The following is a 22,710-nucleotide window of genomic DNA, read 5'->3' as shown; positions in this document are numbered from 1 at the left end:
TTTCTCTGCAGCTCTTTATTTAGCAAGAGCCCGACTCGGCCAAGTTGCAGCCCTGGTGCAAAGCCTTCTCGCATCCACAGCTGCTTGCAAAATAATTCACAAGAGGCAGAACATGGAAAAATGAATAGCTGGAAGCTATACAGGGATGTTTAGTCTGTTCCTGGGTAAATGGGATCATCTCCAGGGCCTCCCCCATCACACCCACCTGCTGGCTGCCTTCCCTTTCTCTTCCTTTCCCTTTCCCTTTCCTTCCCTTTCCTTCCCTTCCCACTGCTCTCACGTCTCTGCTGTCTCTTCTGCCCCCCTTCTCCCAAGTCCCTCATGCAGCACCAGCCCCTTTCTACCCATCTCTTAGGAACCCTTGTGCAAAATAATTTGGTTTTTTTTTTCCTTTTAAATGCCTTCCCCCCCCACCTTTGACATTTTTCTTGCTGCCATTCAGTCTTCCTTAACTTCTCTCTCCTTTTTCTAAACCTCCTTTACCCTCAACCCCTTGTTTCTGATTTCCACCCCACCCCTGCTGTCCTGGCCACTGTGTGGAGGAGGAAAGGGAGACCAAGAGGCCTTGATCACCCACCATAACCCTTGTGGGGAAGCACATCTATACCCAGCCCTGCTCACCTGGGGTAAAAAACATCCCTCAGGCTGGGAGCGTGCAGAGAGCCCCGTGTGCCACTGCCAGGGAGGTGGGAAGGGGTGCAAGGCAGCTGTGCTGGGGTGTGCTGAGCCCTCTTCACTTGCATGGTGAGGGCCTGGACCTCTTTGAATGTACAGTTGCTTTCTGAAGTTTAATACTGCATAAGTTTGGGTGAACGGAGCTGGTTTTCTTCCTCCCCCCCTGGAAAGTGTAGAGGAGGGAGGGGGATGCTGGAGCAGGGAACTGGGGGCTGCAGCCCTCACCCAGTGGCACAGAGCTCCCTGCTCTCATGTTACAGTTTAATTTTCTCCTGTCCTGGGCTGAATGGTGAAATGGAGGGTGAGGATGAGGAAGGGTTTCCACACCTGAAGAGCGAGGGGCAGTGAGGTCCCTGCATTCCCCCTTGTCACCCACTCAGCAGTGGGAACGCTCATGGAGGTGCTGGTGATGGTAGCTGGTGTCTCCTGCGCTGCTCGTTTTGAGTGTGTGTGTCACAGATTTGGTGCTTCTGGTCGTGTCCCTGCGTGCTGTGACCACAGTGAGCACCAGGAGTGTGTCCCCATCCTCCAGCTTGGACCAGGGGGCTTGGGGATGGGGTGCCCCCAGCCAGGCAAGAGCATTTCATGTCCCCTCTCCCACCATGTTGTTCCTGCAGGGTTTTTCTGGCAAGGCCTCATCCTGCACAGGCACAAATCCCCCCCGTGGCCACTTTTCCCTCTTCAAAAGGCTCCTTCCCCTCCAGGCCCCTGGGGAGGGAGCGATGGGGCCATGCCAGGAGCGGTGTCACCCCAGAGGGGACAGCCTGGTGGCCACCACTCTAAGCATCTGCTCCCTGCTTGCACAGCACGTAGCTGGTGGGTGAAAAGGCTTCTCACCTCCCACGGCTCTGAGTCGTTTCCAAGAATTGCTGATTTTTGCTTTTATCTTTTCGAGATTCTCAGCTGAGTGAGGGTTTCCCTCCCCACCTGCCCCCCGCACACAACGTCAGCCCGAGCCGCAGCCCAGCCTGCCCTCTCAGCTGAGAAACGAAGAGTTTGGAATCTGCAGAGGGAGGAACCCCCCTTTTTTGTTCCTGTGCAAGGTGTCAGTGGCATCTGTGTTCCCGGGGTGCTGGCGGTCAGTGGATGCCAGGCTGCGGCTTGGGTGCTGGCTGCCCTTGAGCACCCTGTGGTTTGGGGGCTCTTGGCTTCAAGTATGGGATAAAAAGCAGAAAAACTGGGAGAAAGATTAACTGTAAAGTTGAAAATCCTGGCTGTAAATCCGGCCTGAAGAGGGCTTTGCTGGTGTTAATATTGGGGTGCTGAGGTGACCGTGGGAGGAGGGTGCCTGTGGCCTCGGGTGCCCCCAGCCCTGCTGTAAGGATGCGTCTTCCAGCAGCGCTTGCGTTGCGCTGCCCAGGTGACAGCCAGGGAGGAGAAAGGGTTGTATCAGCACTTACTGGGGATGACACATGACTTGCTGTGGCTTCTCTATCCATCTCGAAGCCACGCTGATAAAAGCAGCGCCCTGAACCACCCCGTCCTGCGTCGGACCCGCCAGCCCCGACACACCTCGGCACCGCTGCCCACACCCCCGTATCTCACCACCTCCATCTCAGTTCTCATCCCACGCCCAGCGCCTCGCCGGCTCCCCGAGCCCTGGCGCGTCTGCAAACCACCGTGAAAAAGCCTTTCACGTTTTTTTTTATTTATTTAAGGTGCATCTGAATCCATTTTTCTGGAGTTCAGAGGAATCTGCTGCATTTTGGGTTTTTTTTGTTGTTTGTTTTTTGTTTTTTTTTTTTAATTCCTAGTGGATGATCCAGCTTGAGACGAGAGAGAAAACGTACGTGCAGGACCATGCTAGGAATACAAGCGATCCCCTGCTACTTTCCCTGTCCCTCGTGGCTGTACATAAGTCTGAGATTTACTGCCAGAAATAGCAAAACTGAAATCCCATTTTACTCAGGGAAGGGAGAAGAAGTGCAATATTCCACCCTATTAATCAGAGTGATGTTAACAACTAGTAATCACCAGGTGTCCACTCTAAGACAGTGCTGCCCTAATTCAAGCCTCCTATCCTGCCCGACTTGACCCACAGATTTTTGGGCAGGGGGGTGTGAGGCCGAGCACTCACATTTTTGCATTTGCCATGGGCTGCGTTGGGAAGCTTCAGTGCTTTAACTGGGACGGCTGCCCTCGTGGAGTCAGTCTGTGCGTGTCCCTGCAGCGAACGGTCCCTCCCCACTACCATCTCTACTCGGCCCTGGGCTCGACCCCCAAACCAGCCCCCCAGCACGGCAGGGTTGTGTTTATTTGAAGGCTGAGGCCGTGCCGCAGCTGGGTGAGGCCGAAGAGCTGAGTCAGCCCCTCCACGCTCACTGGTGGCCGCGCTCGAATTTGGGGGGTTTTGGTGGTGGGGGCTTCCCCGTGGTGCTCCTGTTTGTTTTTCTTGGGGTGCAGCAGCCTTGTGCAAAATTGATTCCTTCAGCAGTATCATATTTTCACGCCTTAATGGCTTAAATGCCATCAAAAATACAAAATGATGTGTTTAATATATTGCGGAGTTGGGTATTTTCTTGATAACTTTTGGGCTGTAAAATCTTTAAAAGCCTTGGTGGCTTCTGGCAAGATTTCTGACTCCTTGGTAGATGCTTGTCACAAAGAGCATCTCTTCAGGGCTTCCCTCATTTGCACCGCTTTTGGGGGGAAAAATAAAGAAAAAGGCAAAGCAGAAACATTCCCGTTATGTTTGAGAGCGGTGGCTGATCCATGAATCCACATCCCGGCCCTGCCAGACGCTGCTTCATGGAAGGGAAATTTTGGGAAAGGCAGAGCTGCTCTCGGGGAGTGGGGCTGGGGCAGGAACCCCTCAGCCCGCTGGGGAATTTGGCCGACTTGTGCCAAATTGTCTCACACAGACCTGTGCTGCAGTAGGATTTGTGTAGATCCTCACTAGGGAAAAAAAAAAAAAAAAAAAAAAGTTGGTTTTGTTATGATTTGAAGCAACTTTAAGAGGAGATGGGGACCTGGAAGAGCTCTGCGGGGCTCGGGTGCGCTGCGGGGGGGCTTGGGGCGATGCGTTGTGGCCCTCCTGGATGCCAGCTCCGTGAATCTGGATGGTGAAATAAAACCTGTAGCTTTCCCATTCCTGGGACACGGGTGGGGGGGGGAATCGGGATCTACCGCATGGCACACGGGTGCGGGTCAGCGAGGGGCAGCCTGAAATAGCTGAGGATGAAGCAGAGGGAGCGGGGCAGTCGGACGGGGTTACGGGATGGGAGCCAAGGAAAAACAACGGCAAAATGATCCCCTATTGCCGTATTCCTACGGCTAATTTTGGGACCCCGTGGTCTGCAGCATGCCCGGGGCAGTGACACCCTGCGTTTGCTGCTCCTTCTACCCTTGGAGATTTGATACTGCTTTGGCAAGTGTTTGGAGAAGAGAGAAATTAATACAGGGTCTTGCACATCACAGAAACTCGAATGGAGACCCAGGACGGGGGCTGCGTCGTGCCAGTATTGTACAAGTTCAGATCTTTATCTTGGCAAAAAAGCTTCCTTGTGGGGATGCGTAAACTTGAACTTGAGATGTTTCTCTAATTAAAAGCAGGCTCGGTGCTGAAGTGCTCCCGTGGGGTGAGAGTTTTGGGTATTATTAGGGCCTTTTGTTTTATTTCCCTGCTTGTCCTTAGCTAGATATAAATACACAGACATTTCCCAGTTTGTCCGGGAATTAGGAGAAAAAAAAAAAAAAGGAAATGGTGAAGAAAAAAGGAAAAATAAGAAGAAAAAAAAAAAAACAAAACCCTTAATCAATCAAACCAGCAAGGTCATTTAAATAAATAAATGACCTCACCACTTCCTGGACAGTTATATGTCAATTTGAAATTGCTATAATTTGTTGTAATTTAAAATATGCTAATTTTCCACTTCTTGAGACCTGTCCCTTTCCCTGGCGAGGAAGAGGAGGAAATCCTGAGTGACATTTACTTGCTTCCCTATTGACTCTCTGCTCCGGACACGCTGCAGCCATTTGAGGTGGATGTTTAAAGAAACCCTGTGGGCTCTGTACGACTGCCCAGGAGCTTCGGCATCGCTCCTGTGGGTGGGGGACCTGCCACGGGGCTTCCCCGTGGTGGCCCTTGAATGATACTGCCTGGGGACGTCAGGCTAATCCTGGCTGTACCCCAGTTTTGCCGAACGACTCCTGTGCAGAGCTCGTGAGTCTCTGCTTCTCCTCATGCTGATCCAGCCTGGTGAAGGGCCCTACCTGGAGGACCAAAAGGACTTTGGATGGGGCATTGGCTTTTGGGGGTGTCTTGAAACGAGGCAGGTGTGGAAAATCCTCAGTGGGAATGAAAGGTATTTTAATATTTTAGTTTTTCTGGTGTTTTCTCTGCTGTCCCTCCAGCTGCCGTTGGGGTTGTTGGTTCCTGGGATGGGGCACTCACATGGATGGTGCCCAGGAGCCCTGGCCACCCCGTTCGGCTCCATCCCACCCTGCCCTGTCCCGTTTGCTCTTTGGATGGAGGCAAATAAAAAGCAAACCCTGGCTGGGGCGAGGGGCTGGGAGGATGGCCCAGCACCAGTGCCATCACTGCACACCCCACCAGGCAGCTCGAGCAGGGCACACCACACCACCAGTTCTCACCCTCCATCCGCCAGATTCCCTAAAACCCTCCCTAACACCCCACTAGCCAGGGCCTTGGTGGCAAGCGGCCAGGTGGGAGGCAAAGGACGAGGTTGAACCCGCGTCTCTCGGAGCACGGAGGAGGCCCACGGGTGGGGAGAGATGGGGAGATGCCGGCGCGAGGCTCGGGGCTGCCGAGTTCATGCAGGAGCCCTTGCAAATCAGTACTTGCTGCAAAGGAGGGTTTCTGTGTTTGTATTCCCATCGCTAATGTGTTTTGATCCCAGCGGGGAAATTTGCACCCTTTGGTATCTGCCGAGACCGTCCAGGGCATTATTTTCTTGCAGAGGCAGTTTGGACTGCTGTTGATACATGCATCACAAGCAATTATGTTAAACTACCTCCTCCTCTAATTTCTTATAGGCACTGCTATCCAGTTAACCCCTTCAGGGCCCAATCCTGCCAAAATAAGGTGTGGGGGAGTCAGGGCTCGGCTCTGAGCCGGGATGGATACAAACCCCTTGGGGAGAAAAGCAGCCCAGCACTGGGTTTCCGTGTGTTGGGCTATGCAAGACCCCCATCCCTACGTGGGACCCGCTGGCCCCTCAGCAAGGCATGGGGACACCCGGGTGCTGGGCGCTTGCAGAGTGTTCCCTGGGGAGAGCAGAGCGGGGGCAAAGGCTGCCCGACCCCGGAGCTCAGAGCAATGGGTTTGTATCACCCAGGCCTTTGGTGCTATAGCTCGAGGCTGTAATCCCGGCCTCAAAAGAAGTATTACTAGAGCAACCAAAATTATATGGGCTCCAGTAAATTCACTCCTCTAATTATTTTATTTGCCGTGTACAGTAAATTCTACCTCTCATTTTATAATGACCTGGTGCATAATAACTTCAAAATCATTTCACTTAAAAATGACCAATATTTTCTAAGCAAAGCCATATTGGGAGCCAGAACAGGGAAATTATTTTTGCTTGCATTGTACAAAGAAATCTTTGTCGGAATTGGTTGCAACACCTCCTGCTTTTGAAAGCTTTGGGAAAACCCCAGGGCATGATTCTCAGCTGGGGTGGAAAAGGCATACCTGCTCCTGCTCTGGCTTTGAAAATAAATCAGAATCGGAGAAGTGGGCATTGATCGTGTATATAGAAGAGATTAAACTGGAGCAAAAGGATCCTCTGGTGGATGGGGGAATGTTTGGAGAATTAAGTTTTGTTGAAGGCTTCTTCCAGAAGGATGTCAGCAGTGTCTCGATGCCGGGTGTGGGGGTGAGTTGTGCCTGGAGCTGCACAAATAAACAGCAAAAGAAATTCCTGCTGGGTCCAGCGGCGCAGCCCAAAGGGACCCGTGCAAAGGGATGAGGGGGCTGGGATGGGATGCAGGTGACAGAACATGCCGACACTAGATAGGATTATTTGTGAGCATTGCAGCAACGATGCTGGTGAGATTTACTCCTTCAAGAAGGGGCAGTGTTTTGCCCCGTGCCTCAGTTTACCCCTTTGTAAAGCAGATCTAACAACGTGGTGGGCAGCAGGTGATGTGGGAGCCATGTGCCTATGCGGAGGCTGTTGCCTCTGAGGATTTATCCTGCTGGAGCTGGGACTGCATGTTTCAGGGTTATTAATGCAATGTGGCCCCATTTCCCGGGGCAGGATTTGCAAGCTCAGGAGGACAGTGCAAAGGGTCACGTATTGGAAAAAAAAAAAAAAAGGCTAATACTGAAAGGCAAGTTTCATTTCAGGGAAGACAACAGCTAAAGGACCAGAACTATCAAACGAAACCACAAGATCACATCAGATGTCAGGGCAGGACACGTCTCGTTTCTGCCTCTCGAAAGGGCTTATCAGCGCAACCAATCACTTTAATGATGTGGCAGAGGGAGGAAGAGGATTTGACTCAGAGTGAGATGAAATTTAGTTCCTAAGACCCTTCTCTTCCGCTGCCGGAGACCAGTCACCTGTTCTGCAATCAGCCAGAAATAAATCATATCCTGCAGCGGAAGGTGCTTAGACATGATTTTGCATTATTTTATCTTACTCTTTCCAGTGAATCTACGCGCTGTAGTGGGAGAGGGGGAGAAAAGGGAGGAAGAAGAGCGACCCAGCAAGCAGAAAGCATCCTCAGTGCCTCTCAGCCTCCGAGCCCTTGCGCTGAGGACAGTGGCAGCGGGAAGGTGCTGAGCAGCCGAGCCCTGTCCTGCCGTGCCTCCTCTCACGGAGGTTCCCAGCCAAGCACATCCTGAAAGCACGGGCAGGAGCAGGCAGCAGCTCGGCAGCCCCTTGCTGCCTACAGCCCGGCCAGTCCCCCTGCCTGCGGTTAGCCTCTGCACAGCTCTGCTTTTCTGGCTTTGGAGGAGCAGCGTTGCAGAGGATTAAGGGTGCCGTGCAGGTAGCGTTGCTCTGGGGCTCTTGCTGATCAGCGCTGTGCTCTGCGTGCTGGCAGAGCTTGGCAGGAGCTGTAATTATCCGACACACCAGCCAGTCTCTGGAGATGGAGCTTGGAGCTCAGTCCTGCGATCGGGGGATATTAACGTTCAAATGTCAGGGCTGGGCCCCAGCTCTGTCTCAGGGCGAAGGGGGAACCCAGCGCTCGGCATCCTCAAACCTTGGGAAAGGGTGGGTCTGATCCGGGTTGCGCTGTGTTACCGAGGACGCTGCTCTACCCAGGTGGCTGCCGCATGGCCCCGCAGCGTCGGGTCCATCTCAGCTCCATGAGCTGCGCCCCGGCACATTCCTCTCACAGATCTGAACCCAGCAGATGGGCCTCCCCATCCTGGGCAGAGTATCCCTAACCAGTGTCACCCAAAGGAATTTGATGTGTTTGCCCTAATGGAACTGGTTGTTCACTGGGAAAAACCAGCTATACTGGTACCACGCAGGTCCCATTTCAGGTTGTTAGATAGCAGGCATTAACTCACGGGAAATTGGCATCACTCCACTGATCTATGCAGCGACAGCTAATATACACACTCGAAAATCTGATCTCAGACGTGACTGAGGCAATACCAGCTGGATGTGCTTGAGATGTGTCTGCTTCCTCCCCAAGCACCCAGCTTTGAAATCTTTGAATCAGGGGCTTTGCCTAATTTCGTGAGCACTGGATCACAGCCCATGAATGAATTTTGCCTTCCTGGAAATGGGAGCAACTGCAGAGAAGTCAGCAAGGCCAGTGGTTTTTGCACCCTGCTATGAAAGCTGCTGTATTTCCCGCAGATGTGCACAGATCTGCGAGTTTGTGACACGCGGGGTGAAATTTTCAGATCTGTGAATCAAATTTTTTTTTTTTTTTTTTTTTGTAAATTCTCTCCCCCACCCCCTTAAATATTATTTTCCTTTCGTTGTTGAAGTCGGTGTAAATCCTCTGCCAGGACATGCGAGCCGAGGCGCATTGCGACACACTCCCCTTTCTCTCCAAGCTGGAGAAAGACAGTAGCGGTAGTGTCTCACGAAAGCCAGAGGAAACCAAAGCAAAGCCTCGCCGTGACTGATTCTCTTTCCAAATGGCGTAAGCAGGCCAACTTCAAACATGTGAATAATGAGTTATCTGTGCTTGACTTTGTTCGGCAGCAGAAGAGACGGTTTCCTCTAACATTTTCCTCCTGCTCCCTCCTGTGAACTTCTGGGCTTCAACTTTTAGAAGTGGGTTGAAGTAGTGTTGGCACTTGCTGGCTGCTGCCGTTCACCGGAGCTCGGTGGACATCTCCATCATCTTCCACGGAGACGTCATGTTTGAGTCCTCTCCAGCTGCCGGCACTGCGAGCAGCTCGGTTCCCGTCTCCACACTGTCCTCCCCTCCCTCTTTCACTGGCCGTGGGGCTCCACCAAATTCTTCTTGGCCGGGAATTTCCCATGGCGAGTTTTGAGCCGGAGGTGGGTTTCCAGGGAAAACCTGAGGGATGTTCACGTCTTGTGTTATAGGTGTGCAAAGATGAAACCACCCAACATCTGCTGTAAGGGACAGGCCCGCTGTTCCCATAACACGGGAGTTTCACATGTGGCTTGTTGCTGGAGCACATGCTGGGACTTGATAGTCTAGCCGAGACTCAGACTGGGAAAAAATTCAACCCTCTGTAGAGGATTGGCGTGGCTGTCTGAAGTACCTATTTTGAGGGCTACAGGAGGGATTTGAAAGGTGTTTTGCACATTGAGCCGGAGTTTTATCCACTGCTGATTGCTTTCTTGTGGTCCATTCTCACGGACATGTAGAGACTAAGGCACGGGGTTGTTGTGTGCATGGCTGCGCGGGCTGCTCTGGTGAGCTCCTGCTTGGCCAAGCCATGGAGTTTGGCTTGTTAATATTTGAGCAGAGCCTCGGGTGGAGGATGGGGGGAGCTTGCTGGTGGGATGCTCAGACCTTGCTTTGAAGGTGGAAGAGTGGGGGCCTCTGCAGCCACTGATGGCTCGGCTCGAGCTGCTGCCCCAGCCCACGCTACCATCTCCTTGTTCTTGTCTCCTCCTCGGTGGAGCTAAGGAAATGATCTGCAAATGTGTGTGTTAATGAACATCCCCCCCCTCGAGCTGAATCGCTCCGCGTTTCCTTCGCTCCAGCTTGCCGTTTCCTTCGCTCCAGCTTGCCGCCAGCGTTTCGCAGCAAGACGCCTGGGGAGGGCCAAGCCACTTCCCACCATCTGCTCTCCTGTCCTTTGGTAGCACGGGGATACAGCGGGGGACGGGGACAAACGTGTCACCTGAATCCAAACCCGCGAAGTCAGAGAGCGGGCTGTGCAGCTCCATGTCTCTCCCGACTGTAACCCCATCTACACCTAAACACAGTTCCATCAGAGACCCCCAGGCACCCCAGAGAGTGGTTTTTTTTTCAAATCAAATCTGCCAGCTCTGAGATTTTGGCACCACTCAAGCCATGAAGTTCCCAGACCCCCTTTCTACCTTTGCTCAACATTATATTCTGCATCTTGGTAATCTGGGGAAATAAACTGCTTTTGGTGAACACCCTGGACACCCCCCCACTGCCTGGAAACCCCATGCAGGTCCCAGCTTCGGAAGCCACATCAGGTTACACACTCCTAGAAGGAAGAGCGGGGTCTGTTTGGTCTTTAAATGTTTGAATGCAGAAAGCATGTCTTTAAATCATAGCTTTGAGGGCCTGAGCTCCAGTGCGGCACACACTGTTTCGCTGTCTGCAGTCCAAGGAAACACCCAAAACTTCCAGTATGCTTCTTATTACTGGCCTAAAGTGTCAAATTCATGTCGGCTCTTCCAGCTGGGAAGTGTTCAATGGGATCATTTGTTTGATATGCTGATACAGATCTTGTTATTACATCAGGATCGTAGGTGATCTGTCAGTGTTTACATCATGTCATGTTCAATATCGGAGTTAACTGATTCAGAAACCCGATCCAGCGTTAAAATCCCTGCTCCGTTGACAGAAAGTGCCTAAGGTCAGTAGCTGCCATCATTTTATAGTACTAAGGACTGTCATTTCCATAAATATTGACCTGCAAGCCAGTGCTGGCACAGCTGGAAATGCAGTGTGAAATCTCCAACCCAACAGCGGGTTTCGTGCCCCAAAATTCACAGGTCGGGGTGATTAAGACTTCTCACACAGATTTCTTAGGATGAGGACTGCAGCTGTTTGAAGTCGATTGAAAAATCCACCCACTGGCTTCAGGAGGCTTTGAGTCAGTCCTTGGGTTAAGCTAGAAACCACCTTCCTCTTCTCTAAGGTATGAGCTATTGTTCACTTGACGGCATTGGTTTCCTCTCCGTGACAGCTGTGGGTAGATGGGGAAGGGCTTTTAATGAAGCCAACCGCTGCAGAAATTAAAAAGCTCAGGTTGTACTGATGAAAGAAACCCATTAATAGCGATTCTCTCTTGCGTGACAAAGTCTGACGTCCCTAGCTCTAAGTGACAAGTGGCAGGAAGTCCTGGGGAGACAGCCTGTACCAAGGAGGGTTGGCAGTCCAAGTTGGTGGTTTTTAACTCATTCGCTGCCTGGTTTCAGATGGTTTAGCACTGCCGGGTCCCACCCATGGAGATGGGATGGGATATAAACCAGAGAGGGTCTAGGAGAGCTGGGAAGGGTCTTGACCCCACCGCAGCTCCCCTCTGGGCTTTCACTCCTAAATGAGCCTCAGTGTTTGCCTTGACTCGTATTTGCATCAAGTTTTCTACATTCTTTTTATCAGGATAGTTTTAGGTTTTTGGGGTTTTTGCTGGTAATTGCTGGGTCTCCCCACAAACCAGCCCCTTTTAGAGGGTGTAAGTACAACACTGCTATTTACTTGAGGCTTAAAAACCCCACGGGGCTGCGCCCGCGCTCAGACAGTGTGGGGACTGGAGCAACCACAGTGCAGCATGATGCAGCCACATGAAGCCCTTGGTTAAGTCGTACGGCTGAATAATCTTTAAAAACATTATCAGCATAGAGATCACTTGATTTATTTTTCAGGATTTTCTCCGTCACATGCCAGATACTACCGCAGGATAGGGTTTCAGCTGAGATAAAGGCAGAGAATTTAATTTCCATTAAATTTCTGTGGAACTTGGTCTTTGAAGTCCTTTTGGCTTCTCTGCTAATCTCTACTTCAGAAAACTGGTTAGAGGAAAAACATAAACCTATTTTTCTTCTTCCGCGCTCAAATGTATACTGAAATAATAAAATGTGGACCAAAACAAGACACCTCACTGCACATGCTTTTCCCCTTGGGGAAAGCACAAACACCATGTGACAGATGCTGCTCACGTCTCTGAAGGCCCTCAGATAACGCGGAGATGCCCCAAGGTCTAGGGACACACAGAGATTAGAAGAGATTGTCTAGGGTGTTGATTTGAGGTTTCTTCGGTTTACTTCACACAGCAGGGAAAATACATTTTCAAAATACCACTGGGTTTTGCTTTCAGCTGGGAGCTCGTCCTTACCAAGTTTTGCTCTCTGGCGTCAGCACGTTTTCGTTCGGTTTGGACTTTAACACACGCGGGAGCCTGGGGAATATAGAGTTGGGGGGGGGATGGTGGGGTTCACTCAGTTGTGGAGCTCCCAGGGGAGGGTCAAAGCCCCTCAGAATCTGTGGCTGGGGGCGGTTTGCTGTTGGGACACCCGTGGAGTGCCGCCATGGCGGGGAGCTAAACTGGGAGCGTGAGATCCCCTCCGGAGTCGATGCTCTCCCCTCCCGTCCGAGCTATCCGGCGTCTCCGCAGACAGCCTGGCAAGTGCAGCCTGAGCTCGAGGAGCCAAGCAAATGCGAGATCAGAAGATATCAGACATCAGATTTAAAGAGGGGGAAGTCTGGGGACTTTCTGTGACTTTGCTATAAATTGACACCAAGCTCACGCTACGCAGATGTGAGAGCGGAAGGGAAGGGGGGTGCGAGCAAGAGGTGGCTGCATCTTTCGCCTTTTAAACGCGTCACTTTTCTTCTTAAAAGCCACTGAGAACCGAGCTTGACTTGATGGATGTTGGGCCGTAGGGCTGGATCTGATAAGGCCCAGCTCTCAGAAGAGCTGCAGAAGGGTTTCTTCCCAGCTCCTCTCCTATCGCCCCGACGTGCCTGCACACCTCCAGTGCCCCCGAGCTCTGCTCTCGATTACGCCGGGATAAGGTGTTTGCCACCTTGGGAAGGTCCTTTCATGGCAGGTGCAAAGAGCTGGGGGTGTTGCACGGCCGTCTGGCTCCAGCAGGTAAAGAGCAAGGAGAGTCCAAGGTCTGAACCCGGCACTGATGTAAAACTGAAGCAGCTCCGGCTTCTCTGGAGTCCCTCCAGCTTTGTGCGGGTGTAACTGAGACTGGAATCTGGCCCAGAGAGAGTGAAGCCGTTTGGCGATGATTAATATAGTAAAATGCGAAAGTTATGTATCAAGTGTATTTCATGCGCCTCTCGCCTCGGGACAATTAGCATAAATTTAATAATTATTGCCCTGTGCCAGCAGCTGCTACCTAAGGAGCTGGGAGTGCTTTACAAATGCTCATTAGTTGCTACCCTGCCTAGAGGAGGTAGGTGAATAGTCTCCCCATTTTATGGGTAGGGAAAGAGGAACAGAAAGAAGCAAAGTGAGATGGCCAAGGTGCGGTACCAGGGCGGGCTGTTCCTGCCCCTCCTCCTGTGCTTTCTCCAGCCCCTCTTGGCTCTGACCCCGTTGGGTGAGCAGAGCTGGGGAGGGGGCTGGAATAAGATGAGAGTTTATTCTTTGTTCACTGAGCAAACGCCGTAGAAAATATTTAAATTTCAGTGTTTCCTTTCCTGGTTCCCCGATCACCACCCTGCCAGGAGATGGGGTTTCTCCTGCCTCGCACGTGTCTCCCCTCATTGTTCGGAGCGAGCGAGGGCTGGTGTAGGCTGGTCGCTCGGGCACGGCACGGGGCATCCCAACCGCTGCTCCTTAATCGGATGCTGACTCGCCGGACAATCTGGAGCCTTCCACGTGGGTCAGTTCTGTGTCTCTTCTTTGGTGGGTTTCATCTGCCTGAACCGTGAGGCCTTCCCGCATGCGTGGGCTGCGCAAAGCCCCCCGGGAAGCCGATCTCTGCTGGGGCTGCTGCACATTACCCGTCTGTGAACAGTAGCAAACCGCGAAGATACGGAGGCTGCGTCGATTTTGTGTGTAACCAGGGTGCTCTAGCCAAAGAGTAACTGATTAGATATCAGACTCTCTTATCATGTTCCAGGGCACAGACAAAAGCTAGAAGACCAAGCCAAACCCTTCACCGACCGCTACGGGGAGCTGGAACGGCTGCGCCAGTCCATGAGAGTCACCCCAACAACACCCAACCCCCGCGGATCCCTCAGCACCCCAAGCCACTTTGGGTCCCAGGCTCAAACTCCAATACAAGGTAACTGGCCGGGTGCCCCAGCCTGGCGTCACCCCCCGAACCCTCGCTGCCGACACGGCCGGGCAGGGAGCGGAGCCATCCCGGCCGAGCCAGCTTCCTCGGGATTGTATTTAGGGCTGGACTCCAGCTCTCCCCAGGGTAAGGAGCCCTGTCTGGGGGACAAGCTAGGGAGGGGTTTGGTTGGGTTTCTTGACCCTGGAAGCCTTTTTGCACCCATTAAATCAGCAGATCGCTGCTGAATCTTAAACCCAGGTGATTTCGCTCTGTGCACCATTAGATATGGGCGTTTAGGAAGAACTGAGCAGTTTCAGCAGGAACATGAGGGAGATCAGAGCAATACACTTTAAATCCAGTAGCTCAGTAGCTTCTTTGACATGAAGGCACCCGCGTAGACGGTTAAGCATCAACTAGAAAGGGTGTATTATACTTTACATGCTAATCCAAATGGTTTCTTATCTTGTTGCATTGTGTTTATGCCAAGTCTGGTGATCCATCACCCAGCTCCAGCATAATTCCCCACACGTATGCACACCTGCATGGGTGCACGCGTGCGCACACACACACACACACAGAGCCTTCGCTCTTCCCATATTTGCCCTCAGCATAGCTGAGCCCTCGGGCATTCCCCGCGAATCTGCATCATTATCTTGTTGCCAGGAAAGAGTTAGGAATTGCCACCAGTTACCCGAGAGAGGCCAGTCTGTTAATTCCCGTGCGCCTGAATTTCAGCTCCAAACAGAGCGTTGCATTTGAAAATATCCAGCTGCCTCGTTGCTCCCGGCTTTCAGCACTTCTCAGCTCTTCTCAGCTCAGCCAGATGCCATCAGGATGTATTAAGAGAGACCGTTCTCCTGTCTGCATGGGAGACGTGCTCTTTTTCCATGAATTTTTAATCTTGGTGGTGTTTTCCCTTGAAAATCAGTAGAACTACTAATGGAGATTTAAGGGATAGTATTTAAACTGTTTGCATTTTGAGTTATGGTGGAAAATGGCCCTTCTTGGAAGGTTTCATATGAAAAGTTCCAAAAGCCTTTGTGTTGCATTTTCAGAAGTGACGTAGATGTTTGAAAACCTCAGTGTCATTGGCAAAGAGGGTGTCTCAGGCACAGAAACATGTTTGAAAACGTTACCCGAACTGTAAAAGCTCCCCCGCTCCTCCCAACCCAAAATTACAGTGAAAATTTAATTTATTTCTCATTGAAATGCAAATATTTATGCTTGGAATTTTCATTGATATTAACACGGTTTATGAGAGGAACCCGGGCATTTTGTGTAGGATTATCGTTTGATTTTTGTTAAAAAAAGGCAAGAAGGAGAGAGAGAAAGACTTTTATAGGCTCGTCCCATTGGCTACATAATAAAGAAAAAGATTCTTGGGGGAAGAAAAAAAAAGATGCGTATTTTAAATTAGCACAGTCCCCTGCAGTGCCAGAAACCCGAAGAGCGTCGTTTGGAGCAAAGAATCAGGTGATGACACAAATTCAACAAGAAAAAAAATGAAACTGGCCACAAGCTACCGCCCGTGCCAAATTCCCAAATGTCAAGTGACAGCAGGAGTGGAGACACACAAAATTAGCCATTTAAAATCATTCCTGCGGAGTGAATCCAAAGTACCAGGAATGCTGCAAAAGGCAGTTCGTGCACACTCTGCTCTTGGCTCCCTTGTTCCTAAGTTGGAGGAACCGTCTTAAAATTACTGTGGGTTCTTACCAGCGTAACTGGCAGCAGAATCGGATCAGTAATTTTAATCTCAGCCCTGTCCTTTTGACACAACGCTGACTATAACCAATCATAATAATAATAATAAAAAAAGCCCCCACCTCTTTCACACACACACACGGCTTATTCACAAAGATCATAATTTTTACCCCAGCAAGTGGAGCCTGGCCCGTGCCAAGAATAACACAGGAGTTAACAGGCCCGTAATTCTCACGACTTGGCACGTTCTTAGGTAACACACACAAGAAGCCGATTAGCAAAAAGCATAACGAGATATCGGTTAGGAGGGACGAACGGGGCAGGCTGGAGTTCATCCGGCCCTCAATTACTCTTTACCTGGGTTCTTCCCAACCTTAATGTTTTTAGCATCCCTGCATCCCTGTGCGGGGATTAAAAGGGGGCCAGCGCGAGGCAGAAAGGCAGGTCTTGCCTCCATGATCACCTACGCCCAGCAGCCTTCAGCTCATGTGCTGGAGGTTGGTTGGCCTCCTGGTTCTGCTGACCCAGCAGTTTGTACAAACACTTCCTAATCCCCTTCTGGCAAAACCAGGCTGGGGAGCCGAGATGCTCAGAAACAGCCTCAGCCACCGCGGGGGGATTCAGGTGCCTCAGATCGCTGGACACAGCACAGGCACGTAGGAGACAACGTTTATCTTTGGGAGGAACTGGGGTCCTTTGGGGATGTGTTTGCTCTGGCCCAGTCCAAGCTTTCTTCCTGGAGAGTGAAGGCTGTGGCCGTGGTGGAGATCACAGCAAGGACGCTGGTGTAAATCGGAGAAGAATCTGGCCCTCGGCTGTTTGCAGTAGACTTTCAGTAAAGCAGCCCCATGAGGTTATAAATAGCCCCCATGTAAAATGATCATCCTGAGGTTAAATGGTCTCAAACCAAAAACCTCCCGGTAAGAGAAAACCGATCGTTTCTGAAGGGCATGCCAGGAAACATGGGAGGAGAGTGTGCTCAGCACCGTGGCCGAGCGGGTCAGATCCTGCTCTCAGACTGGTTTCCCGCTGCCCAGTGTCAGTGAATTCCAGTGGCTTCAGTCTTGCTTTACCCTGTGCAGACGGGCAACCAATCCCTTTCCATGTCTGCCTGCAAACGGGACAGACATTTGCATCCCTCCACACACCAGATTTCATTCCCTTTTGCACTGCTTTGGGGGGAAAATAGGGTAATTCTGGGTTCACCCTGTGATCTGTGAGGAGAGTCTGACCCAGTAGCCAGGCAGGTAGGACGGGCAGACCCTCATGTAGCATCAGCTGGTGCTCTGGCTTCAGCAGAGCGGAGCTATTTGCCCCCACTGAGGATTTGGCCCAATACTTCTCCAGTGAGGTCTGGAAAATCTGAGGTTTTGAAATCCCAGCTCTCCCATCTCCACAGTGAGACACGAAGCTGTCATTAGGATGGCTTGAAATGGTTCCTTATTACGGGGCACGCGAAGCCAGAGCCTTGCGTGCTTTGCTTCTTTTCAAGTTTTGTCTTCTAGCTTAAAAAAAAAAATAAAAATCATCAAGTAGCTCTCAAAAAGTGAAGCAAGATGTTAAAGGAACTTGCTTCTGCCCGCCTTCAGCTGCTTCTCGAGGCGCCCTTGCTCTGGGGAAGTGGGATGGTGACAGACACGCGTCCTCCCGGGGAGAACCAGGATGGTCCTAGCAGCTCCCAGTCCTCCACACGACGCTTTGCCCTTGCCCGTGTTCCAGCAGTGGCTCATACTGAACTATTTTATTCCCATTACGACAGAGGAGGACCGCCCATGCAGCCGGCTCCTCTCTTCTAGCTTTGTAGTGGAAACATTTTCAGCCACTCAAAAGCAATTGTGTGTGCATTGTCCGGCAACATGTAGGGGCCCCGTGTACACAAGGACAATTGCAAAGTGATTTTAAATTTGATCGGCTCAGTAACGGAGCGAGCTGTTTTGATTAATGCACTTAACATCCCCTTGCACACTCTTCACACTGCTCCAGTGAAACCAAATTCCCTTGACTTCACAGCAAGAACAGTAAACGCTGGATCCTTTTGCAAACTTCATCCTGCCTCTCCCTGCCTTAGTGTCTGCTGAACGGTTTGGGAGACACCGTCTTTGCTGGTGAAGAGCTTTCGTATCTCCTGCTCTGGAACCACCTCAGCTTTAACCAGCTTGATTTCCAATCCATTGCTTGAAGCCAGTGCAATGTTTTTATCGTGGGCCAGTCATCAGCAGAATGCTTGACCATATGCATTTAAAGTCAACTCTCTCTCTCTTTTTCTTTTTAAATATACATTTTTAAAGGATTACATTACTTTTAAGAAGCCTCTTGGCATAGGCAGTGAGTGCCCTATTGTTTCCGAAATGCAACGTGGCTGCTCTGAGGTTAAGTCCTGAATTATGGGCCCAGCAAATACACTGAATTGCTGCTTCCTAATCCCTGTCCAGATCGACTTATGGTTTCTTTAAAATATCCGTTTCTTAATGGATAAAAACATTCTACCATGGGCAGAGGCTAAATTGTTTCCAAAGGAAGCTAGGCAAGCATTAGTGGGAAGAAAACATATTGTGGGATTCAGCTTCAGCCTCAAAGGAAGGAACACGCTTAAGATGGGTTTCCTGCCTGCTTTCAGGCTCCGCAGGCTTCTGTGCCTATCTTTAAACTGCTTTTCTGCTCCTCTCAATTACAACTGCCCGCTGCGCAGTGGATGTCCCTTAAACGAATCTGGCGTGTAACCGTCAAAGACGAACCACAGGCCAGTGCTGGACGGGAGCTTCCCCCAAGAGAGAGGCCAAGCACCCGCCACCGCTGCTTCTGCCGCTGCCGTGCAGCCGCCTTGTCTCCCAGCCTCAGCGCAGGGTGCCGAGGAGCGGCACTTCCACAAATAGCAGACGAGCGACGTAGCAGATCAATGAGCCCGGCTGAATTTCCCTCAGGCTCCAGGGATGCCATGTGCCTTTGACAGGGGATTTTTGCTCTGCTGGGATCCTCACGGAACCTCCAGGCTGGGGTCCCACTGCAGGAGGGCACTGCCAGGCTGCCGGGCTGTGGTGCAGAGCAGGGCTGGAGCCCCCTCTCCTATCGCCCCAGCAGCTGCCCCTATCAGCCTGCTGCTCCGCAGTGGGTTTCCCATGGCAGACTTGGCCTGGTCCAAACCTGCTCAGCAGGCAAGGTGGTCTAGCTTCAGGCGGGGTTGTAAATTCAGCAACTTCCTTTTATGTAGTCAGGGCTTGTTAATTTTTTTTAATACCCTTTGAATACAGGTGAAGAGCAAAGCGCAGGCAGGCCAGAGGGAGTGTCTGCAATCAAGGGAGCGTTTCCCGTTCAGCCCACCCACCCGCTCCAATTAGCACCGTTAGCTTATTCATTAGCTTTGTGGGATGGAGCCTGATGCGGTTCCTGCCGGGCAGGGGGATGCGGACAGAGGAGGGCTCTGGGGATGGCGAAGGGAAGAGAGAGGCTGTTGCGGGAGAGGAAGCTGGGAGAGCCTGGCTTGTTTAGTCTAGCAAAAGGCAGGCTGGGAGCGGAGCTGATTGCTCTGTATAAATACATCCAGGGGGTAAACATCAGGGAGGAGAGGAGCTAATGTAAGCTATGAAGGACAGTGCTGGCACGGGAGATGGGGCTGAACTGGCCCTGAATAAATCCAGACTGGATGTTAGAAGCAGGGTCCTCCCCAGAAGGGCAGGATGGGTCTGACGAATGGCTGGGAGCATCCAATAGACCTTGAAGAGTTTGCAGAGGACGTTGAGATGCGGTTGGTGATTCAGTGAGCTGGGAATACCTGGGAATTTCCCTGCCTCTCTGCCCTGCCCGCCTGTATAGACCAGGAGGCTGTTGCCCAGCATATTTGGGATCTGGCTGAAAGTGCTGGGAGAGGACCCAGGAGAGCGGAGTTAAGGTTTGCGATGCTCACCGGAGTAGGTTTGGGGGTTGAGTGTCTGTCTGCACGGCAGCACACGGTATTTGAAGAGAATTAGAAAAGCGAGCAGCAAACGTGCTCAGCAATCTTGAGGTGGTGCCTGGCGATGCTGTGATAAGCAAGTGTGTGGTGTTGTGTTTTGGTTTGGGGTTTGGGTTTGTTGTTTTGTTTTTTTTTTTTAAACTCTGCAGAGGAAGTACTTGCACCCAGTTCGTGAGCTGGTTATATCAGATACAGAACAATTGCTCCATGGGCGTGTAACAACGGATGCTGATCACACCTTCATTTTTTTTCAACACCTCCCCTCCTCCCCCAAAATAAATTTTGCTCTATTTTTTGTGGGGTGGGAGGAAGGGGCCGTTTTCTTTTTTAGTTGTCTCTGACTTGGAAACGAATGAACTTGTTAACATTTGTGACAGAGGCGTGAGAGCGTGCCTGCATGCGTGGGTGGGGAGGAGAGCGGCGCCTGCTCTAGAGATGAGCTGGGTCTTCAGAGATCAAATGCATCTTGTGCACCTTCCCATGCAGAGCAGATTCTCTCCATCTTTGGCCACCTGCCTCTCCGTGTTCCCACATGGAGCTGTTATGATCTGGGGAAGGAAGCAGAGAGGAAGAGAGGTCAGAAAAATGCTGAAAGACAACTCGGAGTTCCAAGCATCACAGAAACTAGTAAAGAAAAAATAGCCAAAGGTATATACAGACAGAGAGAATTTCTGTCCCTGCTCCATCTCACACATGCATGAGTATTATATACATAAGCATAAAGTATCATTAGTGTTTACATTGTCGTCAATCATCATGGCATAAGACAGGAAAGGAGGTTTTTTTTCCCCCCGGGCTATATTTTTCATTACAATTTTGCAAGGCACATATATGCCTATAAATGAAATGGTGATATATGGCCAGGCTGAAGATATTTATATATTCTATACACTTGGAGAGTGCCACACTATCAAATTTCCTCTAAATTTCCTTTATTCTCTCTGTGTGTACCACACACAATGAGTATTTTTGTGTGTTGTATAATACACACACTTACTTAGGTTTACTGCTGACTTACTGAATAAGCCACTGCATGTTCCCCACATCCCTAAAACAGGGACCAGAGAGCGATCTCTTGGGTGCTGTGGAATTGCTCAGGTTCCCTACATCACTGCACGGCCCCAGATGATCTGATAATCTCCTCCTACTGCTGTACATCGAGCCCTGGTGCCGTGCTCTGCGCACAGAGCTGCTTGTTTAGTTGTCCCTCACACCTCTTCCCTTTCTGCAGCACTGAAGAGGTCCTGACCTTGCTTTTGCTGCCCTTTCCTCTCTCTAAGCAGAACAGATATTTTCCTGGCTTAGGAGGCAGTGGAAACCCCCACCACTTCTCTGGGATGGATTCATGGCAGTGCGGTTAGTCCCTAAAACCTCCTGCAGGGTCCATTGCCTCAGCTGCCCGAAGGCCTCCAGGGAACTCAGAGCAGATCCACCAGTCCTGACCCAGCAAGGGTGCGGGGACCAGTTTCACTCCATCCGAGGCAGCTCCCAAACCCAGCATGGTCTTAAGGGAGGCGGCTGAACACACCCAGAGAAACCTCTGTGGTCGGCAGCCTCTCGGATCAGCCTCCCCACCTCCATGCTCATGACCAGCCCTCGCTGCCCTGCCCGGCTCTGCCACAAACTGGCAGAGGTTTAGCTCCCATGGCCATGCAGGCGCTCAGAGGTGGCTTTTTGCGGTTATCTCCTTGCCATCCACCCAAGAAAAGACCCGTATTGTCTCCGAGGTGAAAAGAAAGCTGCTGTGTTGTTTGAGCACATTTTTTTTTTTTTAAATCTAGAAAGGGGCTGAGTGGCTTTGAAAGTCTGTTTCTATCCAGCTCCACATGCGGGGGGACTTGGGGGTCCTCAAAAGGTGCAAATTGCAGCTGCACAATTAAATAACAGGGTGTGTCCTGGCCTCCGTGGTCCCCTGGGCAGCACAGCCCTAACGAGGAGACAGTGGCATTACTAATCAGGGCTTTGACCTTTACATGGCTTTTATTTAATACACATTCCACACTTCCCCAAAATCCCATCCAAAACATTGACATTTCCGCTGATAGATTGGGTCAGATTTTGGAGTAGTTGGGGGACTCTATTCACTCTTACAATGGTTAAATTCTTACAGCTAAATGGGCTTATTCAGTTAGTGCAGCAGCTGGTGTGATTTCGAGAAGAAAATAAACATTTCCTTCAAATATTTTGATTGGCAACTGGACAACTGAAATACTCAAGCTCAGATTGCCAGGGTCCAAAAAAGCAAATGGGGGCTGGACGGCGAGTAAGCGAGGCAAACCGTAGTAAATCCTCCGAGGCAGCGCTACCACGCAGATGTGTGTGTGAGATGCGCTGGGCTCTGCCTGCGCTGGAGAAGGGGACAGCGAGACGGGATTTTTAAAGTACGTGGTCGGCTGCGATTTCAAAGGGAGCGTGGGGCCCGAGGGTACAGCTTCACCCGCTCCTATTTCCCTGGCGTTTGCTTAGCGCGTTGTTTGCTCCAGGTTGCCGTTTGATGGCTGGCTAAGTGTGATGGAGGGTTGCTCTGCTGCTGAGTTAGGTGGTTATGGAGGGTATTAATAGCGTTGTTTTATTTGGATCTCGCTGGAGGTGTTTCGGTGTGGATCTCCTCGGATTCAGGGCAGGAGGGGTGATGCCCCTGGGCAGAGCTGCAGGTGTGGGGCTGAGGTGGAGGGGAAGCCCTGAGGCGAGGGCCAAGATGGACAGACAGCCCTGAGGAGAGGGCGCGGGGATGGAGGGACAGCCCTGAGGTGAAGGAGCCGACATGGAGGGGCAGCCCTGAGGTGAGGGCCAAGACGGAGAGGCAGCCCTGAGGCGAGAGTGCTGAGGTGGAGCGGGAGCCCTGAGGCGAGGGAGCCGAGATGAAGGGGCAGCTCAGGGGTGAGGACTGAAATGGAGGAGGTGAAGGAGCTGAGACTGGACGGGCAGCCCTGAGGTGAAGGAGGCAGGACGGAGGGGCAGCCCCGAGGGGATGGCGCGGCCCGGGCCCCGCTCCCCCGCCCGCTCCCGCAGCCCCGAGGCCGGCGCGGC

General features: G+C 51.5%; 1 protein-coding gene across 1 annotated transcript in view; it reads left to right on the top strand.

Annotated features, from left to right (window-relative positions):
* The window catches only part of RUNX3 (runt related transcription factor 3), a 55,581-nt gene that overhangs the window by 28,777 nt on the left and 4,094 nt on the right, over positions 1-22,710 (top strand). Inside the window, exon 4 of the mRNA XM_026863227.1 lies at positions 13,869-14,033. Coding sequence (XP_026719028.1) covers positions 13,869-14,033 — 165 coding nt within the window. The remainder of the gene's footprint in view (positions 1-13,868; positions 14,034-22,710) is intronic.

The sequence above is a fragment of the Athene cunicularia genome (genome assembly GCF_003259725.1).
Source record: "Athene cunicularia isolate RWA chromosome 23 unlocalized genomic scaffold, athCun1 chr23_part1, whole genome shotgun sequence".
Taxonomy (NCBI): domain Eukaryota; kingdom Metazoa; phylum Chordata; class Aves; order Strigiformes; family Strigidae; genus Athene; species Athene cunicularia.
The sequence above is the reverse complement of the archived record's forward strand: the minus strand, read 5'-3'. Positions and strand labels throughout refer to the sequence as shown.